General features: G+C 42.6%; 3 protein-coding genes and 1 pseudogene across 15 annotated transcripts in view; 1 reads left to right on the top strand and 3 right to left on the bottom strand.

The window, feature by feature from the left end:
* cry-dash (cryptochrome DASH) overlaps window positions 1-19,598 on the top strand; it is a 45,061-nt gene that overhangs the window by 15,344 nt on the left and 10,119 nt on the right. For 2 of the 6 annotated variants that reach the window (XM_086020516.1, XM_086020522.1), the window contains 6 exons: window positions 864-954; window positions 2,213-2,365; window positions 9,594-9,746; window positions 10,402-10,525; window positions 13,726-13,961; window positions 15,809-15,932. The gene's annotated coding sequence lies outside the window, so the exon portion shown is untranslated. Of the gene's footprint in view, window positions 1-863; window positions 955-2,212; window positions 2,366-9,593; window positions 9,747-10,401; window positions 10,526-13,725; window positions 13,962-14,313; window positions 15,144-15,808; window positions 15,933-19,598 lie in introns of all 6 variants that reach the window. The other 4 variants (XM_086020521.1, XM_086020524.1, XM_086020519.1 and 1 more) reach the window with 3 other exon arrangements.
* LOC147127297 (solute carrier family 22 member 13-like) lies at window positions 782-6,551 on the bottom strand (annotated as a pseudogene). The gene is made up of 11 exons (XR_015084569.1): window positions 6,509-6,551; window positions 4,650-5,045; window positions 4,465-4,568; window positions 4,104-4,258; window positions 3,022-3,193; window positions 2,818-2,938; window positions 2,516-2,610; window positions 2,218-2,432; window positions 1,535-1,643; window positions 836-1,073; window positions 782-787 (listed from the first exon to the last, which is right to left on the bottom strand). The product of XR_015084569.1 is annotated as a solute carrier family 22 member 13-like (transcript).
* LOC147127298 (solute carrier family 22 member 13-like) lies at window positions 7,536-12,227 on the bottom strand. Of its 3 annotated transcripts, XM_086020504.1 has the most exons (10): window positions 11,704-12,227; window positions 11,522-11,625; window positions 10,852-11,006; window positions 10,610-10,772; window positions 10,390-10,510; window positions 9,892-9,986; window positions 9,599-9,813; window positions 8,499-8,607; window positions 8,216-8,410; window positions 7,536-8,128 (listed from the first exon to the last, which is right to left on the bottom strand). In XM_086020504.1, exons 1-10 carry the CDS (start codon window positions 12,079-12,081, stop codon window positions 8,068-8,070), a joined length of 1,596 nt encoding a protein of 531 aa, XP_085876630.1. In that variant the 5' UTR covers window positions 12,082-12,227; the 3' UTR covers window positions 7,536-8,067. The 3 variants fall into 3 exon arrangements, with proteins under 3 accessions (XP_085876630.1, XP_085876631.1, XP_085876632.1); XM_086020505.1 differs by lacking the exon at window positions 7,536-8,128 and having other exon boundaries at window positions 8,259-8,406; XM_086020506.1 differs by lacking the exon at window positions 7,536-8,128 and having other exon boundaries at window positions 8,283-8,410; window positions 8,494-8,607.
* Window positions 12,308-19,122, bottom strand: LOC147127299 (solute carrier family 22 member 13-like). Of its 5 annotated transcripts, none has more exons than XM_086020502.1 (11): window positions 18,602-19,120; window positions 17,159-17,554; window positions 16,977-17,080; window positions 16,300-16,454; window positions 16,021-16,192; window positions 15,797-15,917; window positions 15,291-15,388; window positions 14,996-15,210; window positions 14,016-14,124; window positions 13,741-13,935; window positions 12,308-13,669 (listed from the first exon to the last, which is right to left on the bottom strand). In XM_086020502.1, the coding sequence occupies exons 2-11, from the start codon at window positions 17,534-17,536 to the stop codon at window positions 13,549-13,551; spliced, it is 1,668 nt and encodes a 555-aa protein (XP_085876628.1). In that variant the 5' UTR covers window positions 17,537-17,554; window positions 18,602-19,120; the 3' UTR covers window positions 12,308-13,548. The 5 variants fall into 5 exon arrangements, 3 of the variants coding, with proteins under 3 accessions (XP_085876628.1, XP_085876627.1, XP_085876629.1); XM_086020501.1 differs by having other exon boundaries at window positions 12,309-13,669; window positions 18,426-19,120; XR_015084226.1 differs by lacking the exon at window positions 12,308-13,669 and adding an exon at window positions 14,668-14,754 and having other exon boundaries at window positions 13,889-13,935; window positions 14,016-14,587; window positions 18,426-19,122.

Consider the following 19,598-nt stretch of genomic DNA (forward strand, 5'->3'; position numbering starts at 1 on the left):
ATATCTCCTAAATTACATTTAACTCTCGTGTAACAAATTGTTCATGTTACTCTCATGGGTTGCTACATGTCATTATGCTACTGATCTGAGTGCAATAACTAAGGAGTGTGAAAATGTACTAAAAAGAGCAAAGGAGTACATCAAAGGCAGGCCAAAAAGTGGGGAGGTGAGGTGCCCCCACAGTTGTTCCGCTACCTTTGTGTGGGGAGGAAGTGCAGAGTAGCTTGCTTCATGACATGTTTCATGAATAAGTAGATAACTAAAGATTTAGTTGTTTAATTTCAGACGATTCTGTGAGCACAGAGCCAATTTTCTTGCCAGCATTTAAAAAGTCAATGTAAGCAGGTGTGCAGAACAAATATCACTATGGAGACCTAGCCATGACATGGCCACAATATCGATATAACATGCACATGAAATGATAATTTTATTAAAAGTTTATTGACTAAGGTGTACCACTTCATCTTTAGGTCCTCTGTTGTGATCCATCTTCAACAATGACCTCCCCAAAAGTCCCATGAAATTGGTACAACGTTCTCACAGAGTAATAATTTGTGGCCAGGAAGTAGGTCCAATAGACAAAATACAAATAAGTTAATATCATTCCTGGACACGGCGTGTGAGCAAATTGAGTGCACCTTCTTGACAAAATCATCTGGTGCTGTGCGTTGATGAGCTGCTTTTTGCCACAACAACAGAGCAAGCGCTTCTAATTGTCCATATAAACCACAATGCTGTGATTTTGCCTCATTTTTCTTCACCCTGTATATATCCTTTGTGATTATTCCTAGAAAAAAAAAACATTGCAATGTTAAAAAAACAACAACAAAAAAACATAATTCGTGTCTCTGTTGTTTTCGTAGCATTTGTCAACTCACTTCAGCGCGACCTGCTCCTGAAGTTCGGCGTTGAGGGTCTCTGGCAGCAGCAGACAGAGGCCCACCGCGCTAATAGGTATGATGCCGTACACCAACATGGGGATGGAGTCATGGTAGACGCTCAGGAGCCTTATGAGTGGGGCCAGGATGCCTCCCACGCGAGCGCACATGGAGTTCAGACCTACGCCACTCTGCCTAGCAACACACAAAACGCCAGCAGCATTTGAAAACGAATCGATTTTTAACCCAATTTCTGCGACCCCTTCACTTAGAGCCCAAATGATTAATCGGATAACGCAAACAATTTGACAGCCAGTTAACAGCCACCCGCTAACCTGACCGCACAACAGGCAACTCTACACTCTCATTCGCTCACACCCACATCACTCACCAGGCCAGGCCCCGTCTTCCAAAGCCACACACACACACAAAGTCACAGATATTATTGTGTGGAAGATGGGTACCTCAAATTGAGCACAACATTACCAGCACTTTGCATGGACATTTTGTCGTTTCACATTTTCATCCAATAATTCGATTAATCAGTGAGATAATTGTGAGATTAATCAAATCAAACAAATATATTTCGTAGCTGTTGCCATACTTTTTAGGTACAACGGCATAACCGATTGAAACCCTGGAGGTTACCTACCTACCTTAGTATGGTGGGGTACAACTCTGCTGTGTAAACATAAACGATGCAGTAGCAGCCAGTGGAGGCAAATTTCCCAAGGATGGCAATGACCGTCGCAACAACAGGAAGGTCTGAAATAAGTTGGAGGGAAACACAGCTATGGGAGACAAATATCACAAATAATAAAGTACATAAGTGATGCACAGGGAAGTCATATATTTTGGAGAAAAAAAAGACAAAAGTGGTGTATTTTACTGGGCACAAGTTGTGTAGTTTCAAGATTTTTGAAATGTACGGTGTTTATTTTCAAGGGGGAAAAAATCAAGAAAAATTTTAAAAATATATATTTTTTTAAGTCTGATCATTTTTGACAATAGAGTTCAATATTTTCTAGATAAAGTTGTATATTTATTAGACTTAGTAGCATTTTGGGATATAAAGTCATATTTGAGACAGTCATATACTGTATATGTGAAGAAAGTCAAGTATTTACAACATAAATAATTGCATATAGTCAGGTTAAAAAGTGACATATTTCGAAGATGAAAAGTCACGCACAGCATTTTCCAGAAAAAGTCTTATATTCAAGATAAAACTTGCATATTTAGATTAACGTTACAGGACAAGCCGAACGTCACACACATAATATAATCAAAGAAATATTCAAGAAAAAAAATCAGAGAAGTCGCTGTGTGTTAAGGTTACCTTTGGGCACGGCGATAATGGAGAGGCAAGCGCTCCCTCCAATCAATAACAACATGGCCTCACACCGTCGCCTCCCGAAGCGCCCGATGAGCTGCAAAGAACCCAGACGGGCGGGGATCTCCACCAGGCCAAAGACCAACTGCGTCAGGTAGATGTTCAGTCCGAAGTTGCCAACGTTCAGGCTCAGGCCGTAGTACATCACGCTGATTCCAAACCTGTTGTACACATTGAGGAACTCTCATAATTTTTGTCAACTCTCATGTTGAGCACAGTGCGCTTTTAGGTGTTAAATCCTCACCAGACGTAGCCCATGAGAAGCGCTCGTTTTCTAAGATATGGTATCCTGAAGATGTCCAACATGCTGCCTCTGTTGGGTGTCTCATCCACCTCGATCTACAATCACAGGACATTAGATTTTCTGTATTTTATTTATTTTTTGGGCAAAAACACTGTAGTTTTTAGTAAACAATTTCAACACAAGTACAGTGGTACCTTGACTTACAAGTTTGAAAAGCACTTCCAACCTTTCCATTCCACATTTGTTTGGTTTTGTATACATCCGAGCTGAGCAGTATGGTTGAGGTTTGTGTTGGGCTCTACCTTGTCTAGCAGACTTTGCGACACTTTCTTCCTGTTGACTTTTGCCGCTCTGCGCACCTCCTTCACGGCCTCCTCCTTCCTGCCCTGAGTGATGAGCCACCGAGCTGATTCTGGGAGAATCCTGAAGTGGAATCCATGGAAATGACCTTTACTATTTTCTCATATAAATGTTTATGTGGCCAACTGTTAGCTGATGGTACGGACCAGTAAAAGGTGGCCAGGACAACAAGAAGTGGGCTGTAGAGGGCCAGTTGGAGGATCCTCCAGTCACGGATCAAATAGGCGAGGCCGGACAATAGCATGAGACCAATGGGATAAAAACTGTGACTGATGATGGTGCAGAAGGCAAACTTGGACGAGTCGCACCACTCGCCACCTTCACAGTGAAACAAAAGTAATTGAAATTGCAATTAAGTTTCAACATTGAAAAGAAATGGTGGCATTGTGGAAAAAGATGTTTGGATTCTGAAACTAATTTTGCGATTGAAAAAGACTCCATTGAAACCTATCGTACGGACGTCAGGCCGCCAGTATTTGAGTGCTTCGGCTTTGCAGTTTTTGGAAGCATATCTTTCCTGCCCCAATGTGGTATGGTGCGCCACAGGATTCCATTTTGGGGCCCCTGCTGTTTTTCATGACTGTTTGCATTTTCTGCTCCTTGGTTCCATCCTAGGAAAGTATGGCAGTTCCTTTCTCTGCCATGCAGTCTGATCGACAGTACAGTATGTCCCACTGAGCAAAAAGGACGCTTTCTCATTACGGCCACTTTTGTCCTGTCTGGAGGAAATCAAGGCCTGGATGGCACTGAATGTGGTGGATTTCAATGAAAAGAAAACAGACGTCATGGTGTTTGGTCCCAGTGACCCTTTTACATCCCTCCCTTGCTGACTCAGGTTCCCTGGCGCCTAATCTAAAGCCAGCAGTCTCGATCTTGGGTTTTTAATTGGACTGGAAAGTCTATCTGGACGGGTGTACTGGAACTCGGCATCCGCAAAAGTCAATTCAGCGGATGCTTTGGAGAGTTGTCCAGCATTATAATCTTCCCCTTGAAGACTTTGAACAACCTGAAGTAAGTAGGTGTAAAGTTTTATCACTGTCTTATCACTCACAACGCCTGTTCTATGAAGTCAGTTTTCATCACTGATGGTAGTACCAAGATTTCAGGTGGGTGTTTTGTCAAGAACAGATCCTCTTTTGATAAAAATGCCATGGAGCGCCAAAGTGGACAACATATTGGAACAGTGTCAAGGACCTAAAGCTTTTCATACTGGATCCACACCACTCACCTATCACGAATGAATTGGTTAGGATTCCCGCCATGGACACACCACACAGGAACTTGAAAACAACATAAACGTAGACGTTGGGAGAGAACGCCGCGGTGACGCCAAACGCGAAAAGAAGAAGAATGCTGAGCAAAACCACAAAGCGGCGACCAAACCTAAAAAACAAAAATATATAATGAATGCAATTTATCGAGATGAATATTGGTTTACTTGAGCTTGCCAAACCTAGGCATGTATTGCACCCTGATTTTTTGGGGGCGGAGTGTTTCCACCCCCGTCCTCCGATGGCCACATATCCACATTGTGGCATGCACCTGCTGTAGGTATTTGACGATAGTCTACTGTCAGCTATGTAATGTACCTGTCAGCCATGGCGCCTGACACGAAGGCTCCAATCAGAAGTCCGGCCATGTAAATAGACTGAGACGCCTCAATCAAGGTTTTTCTGTCACACACAAGATTAAACTGATGGAGAAACAAAGAGCAAACGCATGACAAACATGGTAAGGCAGTTCACTGTTGCCGTGGCGACCATCCTTGTCCCACCTCTGTCATAATGCTGGACGCCCCGGGTGGCACCTCAAGCTTGGATCCATTGAGGCAGCCCGTGGTCGCGTCCAAGCCGTACAGCTCGATGGTTTCCAGATCGGAGGCGACCGGCGCGAACATGAGGCAGCTCTGGAAGCTTCCATGGGAACTCACGGGGATGGTGAGCTCCTTCTGCCTCTCCAGGGTCAGGTTGGCATCCGCCCGATCCAGGATCCAGTCGGTGTTGCAGTAGTTTGGGAAGTCGAGGCCCGTGAAGACCTGACTGATGATATCGAAGGCGACGAAGATGTTGGGGATGCACAAGGCCGCCACCAAGCGTTTCTGGAACAAGCCGAACTCGCCAATCTCTTTGAGGATGTCCGCGAAGGTGCTCATGGTGAAGCGCTCGCAGGACTGCACAACAATGTGCAATGTAAAAGCCTTTTCAATCCCCCTGTCAATGTTTAATCCCACGTGCGTTTTTATCACGCAAATCTGCTGTTACATGACCTTACAGAAAACCGCAGAGCAATTTTTTTTTTTCTTTCCTTACAGTCGGAACAGTAGTCATTTATTAACATCTTTATCATTCAAGGACATCCAGTCCGCCCTAAAACATTCCATACATGAAGTGTCAATTCACAACAAGTGCAAACCTAAAGACATTTTACACATGGAGCAGATCAAGACGTGAGCCAGCACCCGGCGACAGAGGCAAGGAAACTGAACAGAACCAAGGCTCTTTGGGGCAAACATCTGATTCGACCAGTTGATTTGAGATGTAAAGACAGAGTAGTGGAACAGAGAGAGAAAGAACACAGGATAGAGAGGTTGATGGTAACAACAGTAACAGTCCCAACAGCGACCGTGACGCCATTAGTCCGCTCGGAACGCCACCGTCCCCAGCCTCACCACCGCCGATAACCAGTGGATGAATATGAAGGCGTCCATCAAGAAGCAGGGTGCACCAGCCACAAGGGGGGAAAGAGATAAGGCCTAAATCAGATCTTAGCAGCATACCATATGGATGGTGATAAGACAACAGCACACCTAACAATCCATGCGACTGTAATGTTATTACTTGAATAAACAGGTTGAGGTAAGGTGAAGATAGAGGAAAGGAAGCTTGGCGCGTAGAGCAGGTGTCTGCCCTGCGGACTACGCCTGAAAGATGGTTCCATAGGAGAGGAGCTCGACACTTAAGAGCTCTACCTCCCATTGTGCTCTAGATTGGAAACATTTGGGAACCAGATTGGCCATTTAGTGACTTGTAAGGGGGAAGATTTCTGGGTGATATCGGGCCCCCTGGATCCCCTGTATATAAAAGTGTTGTTTTACCCAGAAACTTGAAAAATTCCACACCCAAATACCTACCCCATCCCTCCCACACCCTTCATAGCCACGGACTTGTTGAAAATGCCCAAAATGGAATTGAAAAAATAAAAGGGAAGACATGCTTTTTTTTTTTTTTGTGAGAGAGCTCATGTCTTAGCTGGGCCACAATTTAATGTAGCTTGTTTATTGACTAAGAAAGAAATTGCGATGGCAAAACTGCTTTGAGCAGACTTTGTGTGTTGAGTATACAAGTGATGATGTGCCCATTTGGGTTTGTTTGTTTTTTAACCAGTTCTAATGTGACACTGTCATTTTAAAAGCTTGACTCGGACTGCAAAAATAATTGGAATTATAAAGTAGCCTTAAAGATTGCAAATTACAGATTCAGTTAGCATGTAATGTTTATATATCTATAGATAATATATAGGAATTATAAATGAATACATTGTAGTCGTATACCACTAAACCGCAAAAGTTCCAAAAACAAACACGGAGACAAAAAGCACTTAATTTTGCAAGCGTTATTTTGCACAGCATCGTACCTGGATGGACTCCTCAACCAGAGCGTGGCTGCATGAGAGAACGTTAGACCGGGGGGGGGTGGGGGACGAGGCTGTCACACGAAACGCTGTGTTTGTTTTCAGAGCTGGTTCTTGTTTTGCTTCGACTTGGCACCAAGCCGCTGTCATGTCTCCCTCCCACAGGAGCAACATAATGTTTATTCATTTAGATACTGGTTTTGTTAAAAAAATAAATAAAAAAAACGGATGTTAGATCACGCTTTTGCTTCCAAATTTTTATTTTTAATGTTTACGTTCGATGTTTTAAAACACATCATGATACACAGATATTTTACTTGCTAGTTTTGCCAATTCAGCTTGTTAGGTAGGAGCCGGGATTTGACTCTACAAGTCCGTCTTAAATAGAAGCCACTATTGTACTTGATAGATAACCATGGAAACACTTAACTTTTCACCCTCGGCAGGTTGTCTTGATAATGAGCTTGACGTTTCTATTTCCGGTTGCCCTTCATAGTAAATGTCACTTACGTGCTCCTTCTCAAACACTAAATGCCATATGTTGCCAGTGAAATAGGAAAGTAGTACATTGGCATTAAGGAATTATGTGGAAGTGATTGCGAATGACAATTTTTGTTGTCTTTTCCCCAACTGTTTGCAAGGGTAATGTTGTAAAGCGACCTACATGACTTTTTGAGATCAGAATTTTTGGTATGTTTATGGTATAAACTAATAATATAGACAGTATAAAAATGTTTTAGAATGGTGTAAATCACTAGTGTACTTGTTTTTTTTTCACTATTTGCATCATGGCTAGGTCCCTGTCTCCTGTGAATAGTGGGAGATGATTATAATTGAATAGCACTATTAATATGCTCGTTCATGACAGTGTTTCAGATAGTGATCATGTCATGGGCGGTGAAATTCGATGTGTGGGCAATTATTATGTAAATTAGCTTTACAGTTACATAGTTGGGGTGGAAGTGCAAAACGGAGACATTTTCAGGATTATCCAAAGACTTAGTTTATTCATTTCACACTTGATGGGCAGGCATAGACCCTAATACTGCATTCCAGCAATTAAAAACTCAATACAAACAGGAGTGTATAAAATATATACATGGCAAATATCATATACGGTGTCTACGGAGTACTAGAGATGGCATGGCCACACTGTAGATATAACATGAGCACAAAATGCAAATAGGTGGCCACAAAATGGGCATAATGTACAAAATACTAACACTGTGTGAAAATCAAGCGCACTTTGTGTGTAAGAATTTTAAAGTTATGGATATTTGTCTTTTAGGTGAAATTTTAGGATGAATGTAAAATGCAGTATAATCTTGACAGAACTGAACTTAATTTGACTGTCCATGTTTTGGAACGTTTCAGAACTTTTCGGGCACTGGCTGTTCTCACCTGTAAAGGGTGTTGTGCCTACAAGCCCTAACATTTTTTTTTTCAAATTATAAATCATGAGAATTGTTACAAAACATATTGACAAAATCCACTGGCGCTCTGCGTTGAGGAACATGTGTTACCATGACAATGAAGCAAGCGCCTGTAATTGTCCATATCAACTACAATGCCGTGCTTTTGCCTTGTTTTTCTCCATTCTCTTCGTATGCCTTGTCAATCCTCCTGAATAAAAACAAAAAAAAAAACATTGGGCGGAAAAAAAAAAAATCATTAGTCTTGCTGTTGTTTTCGTAGGGCTCATTAACTCACTCTAGCTGGGCGTGGTCCTGGAGTTCAGTGTTGAGGGTCTCTGGCAGCAGCAGACAGAGCCCCCCCCCAATAGCACATGTGATGCCATACACCAACATGGGGATGGAATCATGGTAGACGCCCAGGAGCCTTATCAGGGGGGCCAGGATGCCTCCCACACGAGCCCACATGGAGTTCAGACCTACGCCACTCTGCCTAGCAACACGCAAAAACCAACAATATTCTGTAGCAAATCTGTAACCACTTCACTTCTTGCATACACTTTTAAGGTTACCTACCTTACCTTAGCGTGGTGGGGTACAGTTCTGCTGTGTAAACATACACGATGGTGAAGGAGGCAGTAGACGCAAATTTCCCAAGTATGGCTATGACCGTCACAACGACAGGAAGGTCTGAAATAAATCGAGAGAAACATCACAAATACTTATGTTAGAAGAAAAAATGGAGAAAAAATAGTGGTATTTTCAAAATAAAAGATTGTATGTTTTCAAGCATTAAATAGTAGGCTTATAGTATTTTCTCGATGAACAGTCAGCGTTACATGTATGTATATTTTTTGACTTAATTTGTATGTAAAAAATGTAAAAACTACTTTTCTAAAAAAAAAAAACTTTTAGAGAAATAAGTTGTATATTTTCAAGAAAAAAAGTCATATACTTTCAAAATAAGTAATATTTTCAGAAAAATCATTTGCCAGATTTTGAACGTCTTGTATATTTCCAAGAAAAAAAGTTGCATCATTTTAAGATCCTATTTTAGAGATTAATTTCATAAAATTATATGAAAAAAAAGTCATATTTCAATATAAAATGTTGTATTTTAGATTTTAAAATAGTAACATTTACATTTTTTTTAGATAAAGCCATGCATTTCTTTTTTTTAGATTAGAATAAGATATTCCCAAGAAAAAAGCAGAAAAAATTGCATTGTTTTAAAAATAAAACTCATATTTTTGAGTATGTCTGATATTTTTTCACTTTAGTTGTAAATGTTTCAAATAAAGTCAGATATTTATTGGATTTTTTTTAAGTATACTGTCATTTCAAAATTTAAGTCATGTATTTCCTTGTTGAGTCATGAGTTTCTTAAATTTAAGTCAGATGTATTTAAAAAAATTAGATACAATGTCGTAAACAGTACTTTTGGGATTAAAGTAGTACTATCACAATAAAAAGAAAAAAAGGACATAAGTGTTTTTATCAGGACAGCAACGATATTTTTCTCAACAAAAAATTTCATACTTTTGAGATTAAATTAAGATATCTACAAAATAAAGTCTAATATTTTGAAGAAAGTAGTCATTTGTTAAGATAAAAACAACGATAACTGCTTTTCAAATATTATATTGTTATAAAATTGAAGTCGCTTGTGTGTTCAGTTTACCTTTGGGCACGGCGATAATGGAGAGGCAGGTGGCCCCTCCAAACAATAACAACATGGCCTCACACCGACGCCTCCCGAAGCGCCCGATGAGCGGCAAAGAACCCAGACGGGCGGGGATCTCCACCAGGCCAAAGACCATCTGCGTCAGGTAGATGTTCAGTCCGAAATTGCCAACGTTCAGGCTCAGGCCGTAGTACAACAGGCAGATTCCAAACCTGTTGTATGCATTGAAGAATTCTCATCATTTTATCTCTCATGTGCGATCAGTGCACTTTTAGGTGTTAAATCCTCACCAGACGTAGCCCATGATGAGCGATCTTTTTCTGAGATATGGTATCCTGAAGATGTCCAACATGCTGCCTCTCTTGGGAATCTTATCCGCCGCCATCTAAACACAAATAGCATTAGGATACATTTCCTGAATTTTTATTTTTGAACTGAAACACTGCATTTCTTAGCAAACAGATGAAAATAGCAGATCTTGGTAGTATGTGTTTTAATAGAAAAATTGTCAAATCACCCAGATTTGTGACAGGCATACTGTAGTGAAATATTTACTTACAATGTGCGGGTGTATCTTTGGACACGTATCTCGATACGATCCAAGGTAGGTTCATATAAAAGTGGAACGATTCGGTTTTAAAAGTATTCCATCCATGAACCGAATTTGCCCGGTCCCAGTGTATGCAAATGCGCGAGCGAATCATTCATGTTGCTTTTTGATGCCCTATTTATTTGGTTTTTATGAATTTAAGGTATGAATGTAGTTTGATGTTTGTGTTGGTGTTAACCTTGTCCAACAGCTCTTGCGACACTTCCCTCCCGTTGACTTTTGCCGCTCTGCGCACCTCCTTCATGGCGTCCTCCTTCCTGCCTTGAGTGATGAGCCAGCGAGCCGATTCTGGGAGAATCCTGGCGGGTTCAAAGGTACGGCTTGTAAATTTTACTATTTTGTTTCTTCTTACTCAAATATTATAAATGAGTGCCCAAGTGTCATGCAATAGTACCAACCAGTAAAATATGGCCAGGACAACAAGAAGAGGGCTGTAGAGAGCCAATAGGAGGATCCTCCAGTCGTGGATCAAATAGGCGAGACCGGACAATATCATGAGCCCGATGGGATAAAAACTGTGACTGACGATGGTGACGAAGGCAAACTCGCACCACTCGCCACCTTAAGTGAAACACAAGACTGCAATCAATGATGCTGGGATGCAAACCTAATGGCAGTGTTCTGGCCACACGACACTCACCTATCACAAATGCATTGGCGAGGATACCCGCCACGGACACGCCACACAGGAACTTGAGAACAATATAAACGTAGACGTTGGGAGAGAACGCAGCACTGACGCCAAACAAGAGAAGAAGAAGATGGGCGAGCAGGACCACAACGCGCCGCCCTAACCTAACAAAGTACAAAATATTGCAACGTTGGAGACGTTTACAATATTGATATACAGTATTTCTGCAAATTGTGGTGAGGACAGTAAGTACAGTGGAACCTCAATTTAACAGACTAATTGGGGGAAGCTAATATCCATGCTTTCCTTAGCCTTTGATGGGACTGTTGCCCCTGCCAACGTGGCCGCCATGTAGTTACATCTGTGAACTGCCTCTATTCTGTAGTGTATAACTGTGACAACGGCAGCATAATCTGGAAACGTGTGTATGTTGTACAAGTAGACCAATTTTTGAACTAACAGATTTTAACAAGTGAGCGTTTTGTGTGGACTAGACACTATTTTGGTTCTGTTAAATCCAGAGTCCATTAGTTCGGGATCCATGAAATCAAACGTTCCGCTGTATCATAAAATCCTGGCATTTGAACCAGGGTGTGTAGACTTTTTACATTTCTTTTACAATCCACAAAAGAATTTGTGGTATAGCGGGTGGACACCGGAGTTTTTGCGATAGTTGTACCTGTCGGCAGTTGCGCCTGACACCAAGGCTCCAATCAGAAGCCCAGCCATGTAAATAGACTGAGACGCCTCAACGAATGTGCTCCTGTCACACACCAGATTAAACTGATGGTTGAAGCAAAGAGCAAAAATAAGTTGTTGGTGAACTTAATTGACAAAAACGGCTAAGTCTCCCCCTCTCACCTCTGTCACAATGCTGGACTCCCCAGCTGGCACCTCAAACTTGGATCCATTGAGGCAGCTCGTGGTCGCGTTCAGTCCGTACAGCTCGATGGCCTCCAGGTCGGAGTCGACCGGCGTGAACATGAGGCAGCTCTCGAAGCTTCCATCGGAACTCACGGGGATGGTGAGCTCCTTCTGCCTCTCCGCGGTCAGGTTGGCATCCACCCGATCCAGGATCCAGTCGGTGTTGCAGTAGTTTGGGAAATTGAGACCGACAAAAACCTGGCTGATGGTGTCGAAGGCGACGAAGATGCTGGGGATGCACAAAGCGGCCACCAGGCGCTTCTGGAACCAGCCGAACTCGCCGATCTCCTTGAGGATGTGCGCGAAGGTGCTCATGGTGAAGCGCTCGCTGGACTGCAGAACAACGTGCCAAGGAAATCCTTTTCAATCCCACCGTTAATGATTAAACTGATGTGTGTTTTTATCGTGCACATCTGCCGTTTCATTACTGTCTTAAAATAAGTCGGCGAACTGCTGACAACTGCAATACAAGATTATAGTTGTTCTGTTTGAGTCCAAACTGTAGTAATTTATTAACATCTTTATCATGCAAGGACAAAATCCAATTGGCCACCCTTCCATTCCCGATGTGGTGGACCAATGAACAAACAGAAATGTCACAAAGCCCCACTTTTGAGAAAGGTTCAAGTAGAGTCAGGTCAGTTTTATTATATAGTATACTGTCAATTCACAACAGAAATTATTATTATTAGGTACTTTTTGCACTGAAGAGATTAAGAACCCCACTACTCATACATACCATACATACTGTAAATGCCATATATAAGAAAACCAAGTGCTGCTCCCAACACCATCTTCCAACAACAGCTGATGTGTGCTACCACTACCGGAACAAAAAAACAAAAAAAAGAGACCGGGCTTGGAGGACTGTGAGCAAGGAACTTTTTATACCTGGTATGTTTTTACATTCTTCGTATTAGTAGAATTCGCGCTATATATCCTGTTGAAAAATCTCCTGCACAGTTGGGTAACTAGTGGCGCGTTTGAAGCGTTCGGAGGCAATTTTTGTCGTTTGCCCATTTCGCCAAGTATGTTGAGATGAACTTGAGGGAACGATTAGTGGGTCGGACTAAAGTCCACCTTCGGCCTTTGCTTAGTCCGTCCCTTTTTTAAAACTTGTCGTCCCCCGTCCTCCGTCCGGGACGGACCGTTCCGCACCCGTGACGGAATGCCCGTCTCTGGTTTACAATATATTTACAAAAGTGTATATTAAGTTTAAATGCTGTTAGCAGTAGCATCTAGCTTCATTGCACGCTGATCACCGCAGATGAAAGACTTTGATTGCCGCAAAGAGTTTCACATTGGGCACGGGTTGCTGTCTTGGCCTGTACCAGACATTTGGGATTGATTAGTGTTGTGTTTCTTAACAATCAGTCTTGTATTTCTTTAGTCATTTTATTTACAGCTTAGTAGTCAGCACACAATGCTACAGTTTTCATTCAATGTTCTTCTTCGTGCCTTTTCTTGCATCCTCACCCAGTGTTTTGACAAAGACACAGTTGAATTAAAACAGTTCGTTCATACATGTTGCTTGAAACACTGCTGTATTCAATTGAATTCTTTGCACTTGCCTCGAATAGGAGTTGTACAACCGCATAGTTTGCACCCAGACATGTAACACATTAACAATATTTCGTAGGGTTCTATGACATCGCAGACCGGAGGTTTCATTTTTTCAATGTTTTGTTGCTTTGTGAACACAAAGAAAACATTTGCAGTTCTTGTAGTCTTGTGACGCTTGATCTGGAGAAGATGTAATTCTGGTGTTATCTGTGGGAGTTATCATCCCCCCGACTGAGATAAACCAGTCTCCTCCGTCGCTGGGAAGTCGGCCAGGGAAGTGTCCTCTTTTTGTTTTAAGGGAATGCCAAATCTTGATAACTGGTGATAATCGTCAGAATTCCTAAATTTAAAAAAAAAAAAGACGTTTTGAGATAAATCTGTACTTTATTTTTGTAGGCTTCATCAACTTACCTTGGTTGGACGTGGTCCTGAAGTTCGACGTTGAGGGTCTCTGGCAACAGCAGACAGAGCCCCCCCCCAATAGCACTTATGATGCCGTACACCAACATGGGGATGGAATCATGGTAGACGCCCAGCAGCCTTATCAGAGGGGCCAGGATGCCGCCCACGCGACACGACACGGAGTTTATACCTACACCACTCTGCCTGGAAATCCACAAAGAGCCAACAAGGTTTTTAAACCACTTCCTGCATAAAAAACAAATGAAACCTTGGCGGTTGCCTACCTTAGCGTGGTGGGGTACAGTTCTGCTGTGTAAACATACACGATGGTGAAGGAGGCAGTAGATGCAAATTTCCCAAGTATGGCTATGACCGTCACAACGACAGGAAGGTCTGAAATAAGTCGGAAGAATCTTATTTTCTAGAATTAAATAGTATGTACAGTATACAGTATTTTCTAGCTGAAATGTCATATTTAAATTAGTCATATCTTTTTTAGACTTGTACATTTTCAAGAAAAATGTCATACACTTTCAAGATGAAGTCATATAAGGAGTTCTGTTTTATTACTGTTTCATCCAGGTTTTGATGACACAAAGGCAGTTGGCTATGGTGGATTTGCCGGAGATGTACAGTCGAGTATCATCGGAAGTAGCAGTGAAAATGAAATCCATGGTGAAGAATGATTTGACCGAGGGGGAGCATGTAAATTTTGAACAAGAGGAGGCTGAGCATCGAACCTAGGGCAACTCCATGGCTGACTGAGGAAGTGTGGGATTTGGAGTTGTTGACAGAGACAAAGTGATGATAGTCAGAAAGGTGGAGATGAACCAGAGGAATGCTCTGCCAGAGTAGACTGGAGACAGTGGAGGAGGATGGTGTGATTAATAGTATCAAATGCGAAAGGAAGGTCAAGGAGGAGGATGGAAATGGTACCAGAGTCCGTGGCAAGCACATTGGAGTCTAAGGAGTGCTGTTTCTGTTACGGTGTGAACGGAATCCAGACTGAAGTGTTTCGTAAAGCTGGGTGGAGTAGAGATGAGGTTGGAGTTGAGTTATGACAAGAGCGCTGTGGTATTTTTGAAAGTAATTTTTGACCCCAAAAATCAGATAATTTAGAGATTAAAGTCATATATTCATCAAATCAAAAGTATATTTTCACGAACATTTTTAAAGTTAGTTCTTGTTGGGATAAAAACAACAATAACTACTTTTCAAATTTTGTATTGTACAATTGTGTAAGCCGGTTGCACGTTCATCTTACCTGTGGGCACGGCGATGATAGCGAGGCAAGTGGCCCCTGTAAACATTGACAACAGGGCCTGACACCAACGCCTGCCGTAGCGCCCGATGATCGGCAAAGAACCCAGACGGGCGGGCATCTCCACCAGGCCAAAGACCAACTGCGTCAGGTAGATGTTCAGTCCGAAGTTGCCAACGTTCAGGCTCAGACCGAAGTACATCATGCTGATTGCAAACCTGTCGTGCACATTGAAGACTACTCGTTCTTTCTTTAGCTCTCATGTTGAGCGGTGTGCTGTTAGGTGTTCGATCCTCACCAGAGGTAGGCCAAGATGAGGGTTCGTTTTCTGAGATACGGTATCCTGAAGATGTCCAACACGCTGCCCCTGTTGGGGGGCGTCTTATCGGCTTCCATCTAAACACAAATATCATTAGGATATTATATTTCCTGCATTTTTTTTTTTTTTTAATTAAAACACTGCACTTTTTAGCGAACAGATGAAAATAGCAGATGATATTGGCAATATCACCATAAATAGTAAAGCTTTGGGTGATTTGTGACAGGATATAGTGAAATATGAACTTATAAGGTGTGAGGATATCTTTGAGTTGATGCACTCGCGTCTTTTAAACCAAAACTGATTTTCATTACACGCCTAGGATCCAAGCAATTGAAAGTTTTCCATCATGAACTTAATTTGCCCGATCCCAGTGTGTGCAAATGTGCGAGTGAATCATTGATGTTGCTTTTTAATGCCCTATTTATTTGGTTTCTATGAATGTGAGGTATAAATGATGGTTGATGTTAGTGTTGGTGTTCAACCTTGTCCAACAGCTCTTGCGACACTTCCCTCCCGTTGACTTTTGCCGCTCTGCGCACCTCCTTCATGGCGTCCTCCTTCCTGCCTTGAGTGATGAGCCAGCGAGCCGATTCTGGGAGAATCCTGGCACGTTCAAAGGTACGGTTTGTGAATTAGTTGAACTATTTTGTATTTTCTCACTCAAATGTTGTAAATGAGTGCCCAAGTGTCATGGAATAGTACCAACCAGTAAAATATGGCCAGGAGAACAAGAAGAGGGCTGTAGAGGGCCACTTGGAGGATCCTCCAGTCACGGATCAAATAGGCGATACCAGACAACAGAGCCAGACCGATGGGATAAGAACTCTGACAGACGATGGTGCAGAAGGCAAATTTGGACGACTCGCACCATTCGCCACCTTCAGTGAAACACAAGACTGAAATTTAGTTTGAATAGAAATGGTGTCCTTGTGGAAAATGATGGGATGCAAACCTAATGGCAGTGTTCTGTTCACACGACACTCACCTATCACGAATGAGTTGGCGACGATTCCCGCCACGGACGCGCCACACAGGAACTTGAGAACATTATAAACGTGGACGTTGGGAGAGAGCGCAGCACTGACGCCAAACAGAAGAAGAAGAAGATGGACGAGCAGGACCACAATACGGCGACCAAACCTAACAAAAATGCAATTCCAAGACGGGAGAATGGGTCACATTAACTAAATTAATAAACAGTGTTTCTGCAAATTGTAATGAGGACAATAAGTGGATACAGTGGAGCCTCAGTTTAAAGGACTAATTGTGGCAAAGGGTGATGAATGGGCAGATATGTCACAATCCTTTTGAGCAGCGTGCCTGCGACGATGCTAAGCTAATATCAATGTTGCCCCTGCCATCATGGCTGACACGGAGGCATGTCTGCCTGTACCAATTTCTGTTGATTGCGCTACAGCACTAATAAACAACTTTGGCCAATTCTGGAACCGACAGACTTTGACAAATGGGCGTTTTGGGCGGACTGGACACAACTTTCTGTCCGTCTAAATTTGTGTGTTTAGGGTCCTTAAAATCGAGATTCCACTGTATCACAAATTCCTGGCATTTGAACCAGGCTTTGTGGACTTTCACATCCGCTATATGTTCCACAAAAGACTTTGTGATATAGCGGGTGGACACTGTGGCATTCGCCATAGTCACCTGTCGGCCACGGTGCCCGACACAAAGGACCCAATCAGAAGTCCGGCCATGTAAATAGACTGAGACGCCTCAATGAACGTCCTCCTATCACACACCAGTTTAAACTGATGGTTGAAGTGAAGAGCAAAAATAAGTTGTTGGTGAACTTAATTGACAAAAACGGCTAAGTCTCCCCCTCTCACCTCTGTCACAATGCTGGACTCCCCAGTTGGCACCTCAAACTTGGATCCATTGAGGCAGCCCGTGGTCGCGTTCAGTCCGTACAGCTCGATAGTCTCCAGGTCGGAGTCGACCGGCGTGAACATGAGGCAGCTCTCGAAGCCTCCATGGGAACTCACGGGGATGGTGAGCTCCTTCTGCCTCTCCAGGGTCAGGTTGGCATCCACCCGATCCAGGATCCAGTCGGTGTTGCAGTAGTTTGGGAAATTGAGACCGACAAAAACCTGGTTGATGTTGTCGAAGGCGACGAAGATGCTGGGGATCCACAAAGCGGCCACCAAGCGCTTCTGGAAGCAGCCGAACTCGCCAATCTCCTCGAGGATGTGCGCGAAGGTGCTCATGATGAAGCGCTCGCTGGACTGCAGAACAACGTGCCAGGGAAATCCTTTTCAATCCCAACGGTAATGATTTAACTGATGTGTTTTTATCTTGCACATCAGCTGCTTCATTCCTGTCTTAAAATAAGTTGGCGAACCGCTGACAACTGCCATACAAGATTATAATTATTTTGTTTGAGTCCAAACTGTAGTCATTTATTAACATCTTTATCATGCAAGGACAAAAGGTCCGAAACCCTTCCATACCCGATGTGGTGGACCAATGAACAAACAAAAATGTCACAAAACCCCACTTTTGAGAAAGGTTCAAGCAGAGTCAGGTGTCCGTTATTTATCTACTGTCAATTCACAACAGAAATGATCTCAAGGCACTTTTTGCACTGAAGAGGTTAAGAACCCCACTCCTCATACATACTGTAAATACCGTATACAAGAAAACCAACTGAAATCCCACATGAGCAACCAGCTGACAGCATAGACAAGGAAAAACATCCTCTATGGAAGATAGCCTGAACAGAACCTTGGCTTTCTGTGGCAACAATCTGCCTTGATCGGTTGGTTTGAGGCGATAGTCTGCTCCTAACACTACCTTCCGACAACAACTGATGTATGTGGATGGAATGTTTCTTGGTGCTCTTGGATTCGAATTGTTTTCCCAGTTACTAGAACAATTTTAGATTTTGTGGACCTCCTGCAATGTCACAGCATTTGCAAATACGCACAATTTTGAGTCTTCAAAGAAGGAACCCCAAGCAAGTATGGCGAAAAAGACAACCCAATTCACCATGCTGCCCCATCACAAGAAATGTTAAATATTAAAAGCTTTAGCCAGACTGCAAACGAATTTTGGATGAACAAAATTAAGCATATAGTTTGCAAATCACAACATTACCTTGGAATTTGTCTGTGGATATTATGTCAACATGAATCCATTGGAAAAAATTGAGTTGGGGTGGCTCTTTTAAGAAAAAGATCTGAAGTGTTGCTGGAACAACGCGACCGACTCCTCAACCAAAGCTTAGCCGCATAACACAGCGTCAGACTGGGGACGAGGCTGCCTTTACTGACCGCTGTGTTTCTGTCTCGTAGTCGGTTCTTGTTGTGGTTCGACTTTGTAACTATCGACGCTTGGTCCTGTCTGCCTCCCGCACTACATTTTTTTTTATGTAGAAACGCGCGATTTGCGAACGCACGACAATGTCGTAAGAAAGGCTCATTTAGGTTCAAAACTGGACGTCACATTTAGAGTACGCCTACTTGGAATGTTTTTTTGTGGTAAGCGTTGTGAGAACTATTTCGTTGTGCGTTGTTTTACAAACTGGTTTTGCTGTCATTTTCTCGCTAGCGGGCAGCGGCAAGTTCCAGCATGCACTTTCACAATAAAATACTTTTCAGCCATGCAAAATTACTATGAAGCCACCATCTTGGTACAATATTTTTAAGCCTGGAAAATTTTAGCTTTTATTCCAGCGGAGGTTGGCTTGTTGACGTCTGTATTTCCAGTTGCCCGAAAATGCAAATACATATGCACCAAACTGTATAATGTGACAGCTAGATATTTACAAGATGCTGCAATTAGACAGCCGCGGGAACAGAATGTTTCGTTTTGCAGTGCGCATGGTAGGCGGAGTGAAAATGGGGTGGAGCCTTTCCAGTGTACAATCCACCCAGAGGTGGTTGTCCAATGGAGTACTGTATGTCAACAGTATAAAATATTAATAGACCACGCATTATAAAACAAAACTGGGATGTTGGCAATTACAAGTGTTTTGTCAATATTTGCGTCACGTCTCGCTCCCTATCACCTGTGACCAGTGAGAGATTGCTGTAATTTGATAGTGCTATTTTTATATGCATATCCACCACACCCCCACCCAACCTCAACTTCACTTGTACTGAAAATCAACAGAATTCTGCTGCACGTCGGCCTTTAGCACCTGTGGCCACAACGTGCACAGGTTTCCAGTTAAGCAGCAAAGTCAGTCAAATTTAACTTGACTATATGTCCCCTTGCTAAGTGGTAGTTTAACATTGGCCTGAGCCATTTTATTGATGATGCATTTCA

Source organism: Filicampus tigris, chromosome 21 (genome assembly GCF_054856515.1).
Source record: "Filicampus tigris isolate MCC_2025a chromosome 21, RoL_Ftig_1.0, whole genome shotgun sequence".
Classification (NCBI taxonomy): domain Eukaryota; kingdom Metazoa; phylum Chordata; class Actinopteri; order Syngnathiformes; family Syngnathidae; genus Filicampus; species Filicampus tigris.

Excerpts from the sequence above, each read along its gene's own strand:
- LOC147127298 (XM_086020504.1), bottom strand. The coding sequence starts at position 12,081 with ATGAGCACCTTCGCGCACATCCTCAAGGAGATCGGCGAGTTCGGCTGG. Across the intron at positions 11,626-11,703 it reads AGTCCAGCATTGTGACAGAG|TTTAATCTGGTGTGTGACAG; the intron begins GTGAGAGGGGGA and ends TTCAACCATCAG. Across the intron at positions 9,814-9,891 it reads CTCATCATGGGCTACGTCTG|GTTTGGAATCTGCCTGTTGT; the intron begins GTGAGGATTTAA and ends TGCATACAACAG.
- LOC147127299 (XM_086020502.1), bottom strand. The coding sequence starts at position 17,536 with ATGAGCACCTTCGCGCACATCCTCGAGGAGATTGGCGAGTTCGGCTGC. Across the intron at positions 16,193-16,299 it reads CGCCAACTCATTCGTGATAG|GTGGCGAATGGTGCGAGTCG; the intron begins GTGAGTGTCGTG and ends GTTTCACTGAAG. Across the intron at positions 13,670-13,740 it reads CAGGACCACGTCCAACCAAG|GAATTCTGACGATTATCACC; the intron begins GTAAGTTGATGA and ends TTTTAAATTTAG.